At 35.4% G+C, this 8,083-nt stretch overlaps 1 protein-coding gene across 1 annotated transcript in view; it reads right to left on the bottom strand.

The window, feature by feature from the left end:
• Positions 1-8,083, bottom strand: part of Vezt (vezatin, adherens junctions transmembrane protein) — a 67,413-nt gene that overhangs the window by 20,640 nt on the left and 38,690 nt on the right. Inside the window, exons 5-6 of the mRNA XM_013018923.1 lie at positions 6,479-6,754; positions 3,676-3,829 (exon numbers count right to left, since the gene is read on the bottom strand). Coding sequence (XP_012874377.1) covers positions 3,676-3,829; positions 6,479-6,754 — 430 coding nt within the window. The remainder of the gene's footprint in view (positions 1-3,675; positions 3,830-6,478; positions 6,755-8,083) is intronic.

The raw sequence follows: 8,083 nt of genomic DNA, 5'->3' as shown, positions 1-8,083 counted from the left end.
AAGTGGCACTGTGGCTCAAGTGGTAAAGCACTAGCCTTGAGCTGAAGAGCTGAGGGACAGTGCTCAGGCCCAGAGTTCAGGCCCCACGACCGGACCCCCCAAAAAAAAACCTTACTAAATGCTGAAAATTTCAAAATAAAACTCTTACTGGGGCTGGGAAGGTGGCTCAGTGGTAGAGCGCTTGCCTTGCATGCATAAGGCCTGGGTTCGATTCCTCAGCACCACATAAGCAAAAAAAAATAAGCCGGAAGTGGCGCTGCAGCTCAAATGGTAGAGTGCTAGCCTTGAGCTGAATAGCTGAGGTACAGCGCCCAGGCCCCCAGTTCAGGCCCACGACCGGACCCCTCCCACCAAAAAAAAAAACAAACTCTTACGGATAGTAAATGTTATATGGATTTTTTTCAATTGACTTTTATTAAAAACAAAATGTGAAAAAATGAAACAAAACAATTATATTTATTCTTGAGATGGAACCATCCTTAAGCTTTTAGCTCTTGACTATTTGGTCAAACCCTTTGATTCACTGCTAGATTAAATTTATAAATATTCCATTAAAGATTTTATAACTGTGAGGGTATTCTATAATTTTTAGTCCTTATAATAAATCATATTTAGATTATGATATACTACTTTCACAAATAAAATAATGTAGGGGAGCTTTTTTGCCTTCTCTATGGAATGAAATTTTTTTTAACTTTACCGTAAAAATATCTGCATTTTACAGTTAATTTTTTTAGTTTTTGAATTGGTCATACACTCAGGAATCAAAATTCATGAAGGATAAAGTGAAAACTGCTTCTACCCTAGTCCTAGTTACCTAATTCCCCTATTCAAAGCCAAAAGCAATCCCAATTATCAGAGGTTCTGCATCCTTCAAGATACTCTATGTATATATGAAAAAGCAAATCCACATAGATATATGTACCTGGAAGCATATGATAATCAATATACACACACTCACACACACTTGTACAACATATTTATCTCTATGGATCTAGTCACAGCCCTTTTTATGTAATGGCAATCTACTACATATATTGCTCCAGGCACCTTGCTGGTTGTTTTGGTTTGTTTATACTTAATATAACTTGGAGAGAGTGTCATGGTAGAGTCAAGAACCTTTACTGTTTTCTTCTGAAAAAAAATTTTTGTTGTTGTTGGTCATGGCACTTGAACTCAGGGTCTGGGCACTATCTGTGAACTTTGTTGCTCAAGGCTAGTGCTCTACCACTTTCAGTCACAGTTCCACTTCTGGTTTTTGAGGGGTGTCTCACAGGAACTTTTCTGTCCAGGCTGCCTTCAAACCGTGATCCTCAGATCGCAGCATCATAAGTAGTTAGGATTACAGATAGGAACCACCAGTGCCTGACTAAATTAAATATTTTAAAATCACACGTTCAGTCTCTTCACGTTTTCAAATTCTTATGTCAGTTTTAGAGATTTGCATTTTTGTAAGACATGAACAATTGTCTCCTACATTTAAAAAGTTGCTACCACAGTGTCACATCACATACACAATCATCTTGTAATTAATGTCTTTCACATTAATGGTTTTAGCTGTGTTCTCATTATTGATCTTGTATATTTCTGTTGATCAGTCATATAAAAGTTTAGGTATCTTAGGGATCTTTTAGAAGAAATGGTTGGTGACTCCTTTTTCATTCAATTTGTAAAAGTTTATTGTATAGAAGAGTATTATCGAGCCCTGGTCTACATCTCAATGTCATTTCGTATTTCAACCCTCAACCTACCCACTCTAGTTAAGATTATCTTTTTTTCTATACTTGCGTCAGGCTACATATATTCCTACCACAAGATCTGCATACTTACTGGCCCATCTAAATGAGCATTCTTCACCTAGATTTTTCTCACAGTTCAAATCTGTTTCAATGCCAGCTCCTCAGAGAGGTCTTCCCTCTCATTCCAACAGATGCAGCACCAACAACACTCTGTCCTATACCCTGGGCATATTTTCCTTGACAGTCATTACTGTACCTGAACAATCTTAAAACTTTTCTTAAACATTTTTTTTCTTTTCTTGCAATATTAAACTCAGGATCTGAGCTTATTATTATCAAGGTCTGAGCATGATAGGTAAGTGCTCTACTATTGAGCTACTCACTCCTAACTCTTCATTTTTAAAAATTGATTTCATCTCATCCACTAGAAGGTAAAGTCCCTGGAGAAGAATCTTATCTTGTTCTCTACAAGTGTTTAGTATTTAGAATGGTCAGTGGCATGGGAACCTGCTCCTCATTTCCTTCCCCTCCAGTAAATTATAAATTCCCTCAAGGCAGGAATGATATCTATTATTATTGACCTTGGCACAGCTAGTGACTAGCATAGTGCTTAGCACTGAACTTATGCTCAATGAAAACTCACTGGGTGACTAACTTGTAGTTTACATGCCACTGTCAAACCTCTACTTTTTTTCCATCTACTTTTCTCTACTTGGAATGCAGTATCATTTCTCATGATCAACTCCTAATTCTCTTTTGAGGTTCAACTTCATATCAGCAACTTAGAGCTCACCTCTCTAAAACCCTTCCCTGATTCTATGAGCCAAGGACATGTCCAACTATGGAGGAAGGATCCTGAGCATTTGTACTGCCTTATGAGCACCGGCTTATCTACAGACCAGACTCAAATGTCTTTAAAAGTGGTACAAATGTTTTTCACTCTATCTCATTCAGGCATTTAAGCAATAGGGTAAATCAATGGGCAAGTTCTTGGTGAAAATGTTAGTCATATTTTCAAAAGAACTTACACAGAAGATGTATGTATATTTATAAATCATAATTCATAGTCTATACATTTTAAAATAGTATGTGTGCGACTAAGCAAGTTAGTTAACGTTTATTTTTGTTTTCTCAGAGATAAGAAAATCTGGCTAGGAAGGTTTGTGTAAAAATATAATGAGAGAATCCAAAGCATTCTGTGCACTTTAAGTATTTTAATTATCAGTGTTGTAGAATGCAGCATATTGAAGCTGCTGAGTATAACTCATAACTTAAGGTAACTATGGATGATTAGTAAAACAAGGATCTAATTCACCTTTACTCTCTGGCTAACTAAATGTAAGTGCAGACTTACTGTAAAGCAGTCTTTGAGTGCTTCCTATATACTAGGTCCTGTATGAGTAAGTTTGTATGCAACAACTCAACTGACCTTAGCAAAAATATAATGAAGACAATTATGAGACCATTGCTCTTTAAGGATGAAGACAAAGAACTTAAGAAACTTGCTTAAGGTTATCTAGGCAGTAACTTATATAGACAAAATATAAACTCAGGCAACCTGGCTTTGGAGTCTGTTTCTAAAAGGGGAACGATTTCCTGTCACCAGCTTACTATTGTGTCATGACAAATTTGCCATGTTTACTCATGTTTAAAAATTTAGACCTACCAAAGCAGGTTCTTAAGACTTTATTCTTCGGACTAGTAGAGGGAAGGACTTTACAGTTTATCCCTGTTTAAAAAAATGAGCCACATAAGAGTAGAACTTTCTTCCTGTCTGTTCTTATCTTTCCTCTTGGAACTCATTTCCAGTTTTAAAATAGAAGTGATGATAGAATTAGCTTCCAAATAGGCAATCTCAATCTCTAATTAACTTTTACAGGCTGCAACTCTAATATTTGTATTTAGGACTTTAGAAGTACTTCTTATTCTCATGCACAGACAGAAAAGGATATTTTTTCAGCATATATAGGGTAGCTAGCCTTGCTGCTTGGAAGTTGGCTCTTACAGTTCTGTAGACAGCTTTCCGAAGACCGATGAGATGCTGACTGGGATGCTGTCCAGCTTTATTAAATGAGCAAGCAGCACTGACCCTGTCAAGCAAACTTGAAAAGTAAAATGTGATACAACTATGCAGGTGTCCTAAAGTTTTTGTTTTCTAAATCCACAATTCTATTACACTTAGAAAAAAACCTTTCTCATACTTTTTACTAGAAAATGATTGTAAGTATTGCAAATCAAGTGTTACAAATAGCCATTTCCTTGATACATGTATAGTCGATAGAAAAAAAAAAGACAAATAAAAATCAAAATGACAAAAAGGTTTTCTCTGATTTGGATCAACAATGAATTTTAGTTCAGACAGAAAGGAAATGTAGGAATATTTACATAAGAATTTGTATTTCTTCTGCAAAAAGATACGCTGCCTGCTTACACTAAAGTGGGGCTACTTTATATTCAGTTTTCAAAACTTATATCCATTAGGATGTAAGAAGGGCTTATCAATACTTTCACATGCTTAATATATATTAAATATGTTTATTAATCATATATTTGGCCACTTGTACAGAACAACCAAACACTGTATAGAAATATATTCTGTACATTCACAAAAGTAGGGCAACATTACTTACCCACCTGCAGCCACTGGCACTTACCTACTCAAAATGAAGTAGGAGAACGCAGAAAGATAACAGGACCAGTGGCGAACAGGGGAATGCAAGTAGAAAGGCAAAGTAAGGGTTACTGTGTGGTAGGATAGCTACTCTCAAAGCTCTTTAAGAGGAGCATAGTTCATGGCACTTTCCTTAAGATAAATGGTACGTAAATGTTACAATGCGTTGTATTACAACGGAAAAAAGACAGGATTAAATATGACAGTAACTGGATAGTAGTTTTTTTTTTTTAAACCTAATCAGTAACTTTTCCTAATAGCAAAACCAAATATCAGCTTTTATAAATTTCCTATACTATAATCACCAATCTCTAAAAAAAGACAACTAATTCAAAACTTTAAAAATGTTAAACCAAATTAAAACAGGCATGATGACTAACCGGCATTATTTTAGAATAAGGGATTAAAGACAAAAAAGGGTTATTGGCTAGACAACAAATTGAGATAAAAAACAAAACAGCACTCATGACAATATAAGGCCCTGCTACTTCTACTAATCTACTTTACTATATGTTATAAACTGAAAATATTTCTAAATATTATGATTCTGAATTTATTATTCCTTATAATTTTTCCAATCCATTGTCCTGATAAATGGAGACAAATGAAACATTATCTCTTCCAATATTTTATTTGCCTATCTGCTATCATAACTGAGAATAGGCACCTGGCCTACTTTACCTTTTCATGTCAATTCTGTATATCCAGGTAAAAGTTGGAAATGACAAAAGTCATAGGCTCCTCTATACATGCCTAAGCATTAATTGGATATATGGCTCTCAATTAAATGCTGTATGAGTCAAGAATAAAAATGAGAGATTATTCACTTTAAGGATGCTTTTTAACTTTCGGAATTAGAAAAATTGATTTTCTTTCCCAACAAGAAGTGAACTTAGGGCTGGGGGCACAGCACAGGTTTTAAGCTACTTGTTTGTCAAGCACAAAGCCCTGAGTTCAAACCTTAATACACAAATTAAGAACAAATGGACTGAGTTTAATGGAAGCCTAACATCAGACTATCAGAGCACACTGAGTATTGTTTTATTTTGAAATGAGCTGAGGTATGAAATCTTTATGTCTCATCTACACACTCAGGATTGTTGTGCAGAACAAAACAGAATGCAGAATGTGAGGATTACTGAAGATTCTTCTCCTCTCCTGTTTCATAATTTCCCAGACATAAGCCTTTATGTCAAGAGGAGTACTATTCTAGAGCAGAGCAGAATAAGGGATGCAAAGACTACCAGTGTTTTCAAAATTGATTTTCATTAGTTTTTCAGTTACAGCTAATTAAAAGCAATGATCAAATCCACCACATACTTACTTTCCCCCACCTATAGACTGCAATGGTTATTAAATGCACTGTAGTCCAACTGCCATTTGTGAGCAGTTAGCCAGCAACCTAGTGGAAACAGCTAGTAGGAAACACGCTTTTAAGTCAGATGGGAATGGATTTGATTGTTTGCTCTATACAATTATATACCTTTAGATGTATGAAGAAGTGACTAGCATAATCTATGGAACATAGTTCTATAAATGTAACTTTCCTTTCAGTAAAAGTTGATTTGCAGTTTAAACACAGCTAGACTGGTTGAGTATACAGCGGGAATAACAAACATCATCATTTGCATGATATTCTGAAAATACCAATGCTATAACACTTGATTGTGTTTCCTAAAGAGTATTATTAATACATACTGAGACCTTTCAAAATGAATTCACGGCAGACATATCGACCACTTAAACTGGGAAAAGGATATTTGATAGGGGATAAAAGGACTAAACATTTATTGAGCACCTACTGCATGCTAAATTCAGTGTCAGGAAATCTCTATTTCTTATTTATAGAAAATAATCATGATTTTCAAAATACTTTGATTTGTCAAAGTAGATTATATTATATATTACAACTATATCTTTATCCCTTTAGTTAGCAGTAATAAATGCCAAAGGATATCTCCTTTTATCTTAAAAATGCAACACTCAAAAATGAAAATGGGTAATAAATCATTTCCTTAAATTATGTGGCAGAGAGGAAGCACTTACAAAAAATATAAAATGAACTCACAGTGTAAAGCCTCTGGAAATGACTTCAGTTTCTTGAATGAGACGTAAAGCTTTCCTCACAAGGTTAGTAAATGCACGGCTATTTGCTGCCATATCTTCTAGACGAACAGCATATTTTTTTAGGGTCACTTGCAGTTTGGCTGTTCTCCATAATTTCAAAGCTCTTATAACCAAATAAACAAATAGAACCACTCCCCATATCATCCAGGAAGAGACAATCCACCAAGTGGGAAGCATAATGAGCAAACTAATGAAGATAAATAGCACTGAGACATCCCTAGGAAAAAGAGAAAACAAGAAAACGATTGTTATCAAACAAGAGAGGAAAGATTAGCTGCTGTGATTAGTAAAACCAATAGTTAATTTGGGTTTACTAAAATAGATAAAATACTAGCTTCTTGGTGCAGCATGACAAAAATATTTAATAAGGTATTGTGAAATAGTTTTAAAATATACAGCAATTAAATATTAGAGATAGCTACCATCTGAAACAATGTTTTTTTAAAGGAGGGAGTTAACCTAAAAAACAAATTATAGATTTAAAATTCTAATTTTACAAATTTAAAAATAAAAATTAAAAAAAGTAAAAATATGATTTCAGGTAGTGTAACTTCTTCATTCCTAAAATCATACATTTGCACAAACATATATTCCATCAAGTAAATGTTTTTCACTTAGAAACAACTAATAATTGATGTGTAGTTATTGTGAATTAAGTCATCTAATTTAAAAATTGTTATAAATGTGAAAAACACCATATTTGTCATAGTCCATAATGTGGATAACATTGCACATTTGTACTGCAAGTAACAATTAACTGAAATAACAACATGATATGTTGTACATATCAATTACAATTCTAATTGAAGAAAATGCTTCTTTTAAGAAATGAAAACTTGAGTGGAATTGTGTAAGACGTGTAAGAAAGAAGGAAATGTCAGACAATGTATCCAAGGATATCTGAAAAACAGCATCAACAATTCTTGGAGTTATAGTCCAACTCAAGAAAGTTGCCTGTTGCCGGGCCCTGGTGGCTCATGCCTGTAATCCTAGCTACTCAGGAGGCTGAGATCTGAGGATCTCAGTTCAAAGCCAGCCTAGGCAGGAGAGACTGTGAGACTCCTATCTCCAATAAACCACCAGAAAACTGGAAGTGGCCCTGTAGCTTAAGTGGTAGAGCGCTCGCTTTGAGCTGAAGAGCTGAGGGACAGCGCCCAGGCCCAGAGTTCAAGCCCCACGACCGACAAAAAAAAAGAAAGTTGCCTGTCAGAAGGATAGCAAATCAAAATGGATTTCAAAGCTTGTATGACCAAATAAACATACAGAACCATTTCCCATCTCATCCAAATAGAGACCATCCACTAGTAGGAAGAATAATGAAAATACTAATGAAGGCAAATAGCATTCAGACATCCCTAGGAATAGAGGAAACAAGAAAGCATGGAAGGGCTGGGAAGGTGGCTCAGTGGTAGAGCGCTTGCCTTGCATGCATGAGGCCTGGGTTTGATTCCTTAGCACCACATAAGCAAAAAGAAAAAAGCCGGAAGTGGCTCAAGTGGTAGAGCGCTAGCCTTGAGCTGAAGAGCTGAGGGACAGCGCCCAGGCC

This window comes from Dipodomys ordii, unplaced genomic scaffold (genome assembly GCF_000151885.1).
Source record: "Dipodomys ordii isolate 6190 unplaced genomic scaffold, Dord_2.0 Scaffold3, whole genome shotgun sequence".
In the NCBI taxonomy this organism is placed as follows: Eukaryota; Metazoa; Chordata; class Mammalia; order Rodentia; family Heteromyidae; genus Dipodomys; species Dipodomys ordii.
Note: the sequence above shows the minus strand (reverse complement) of the source record. Positions and strands in the feature narration are given on the sequence as shown.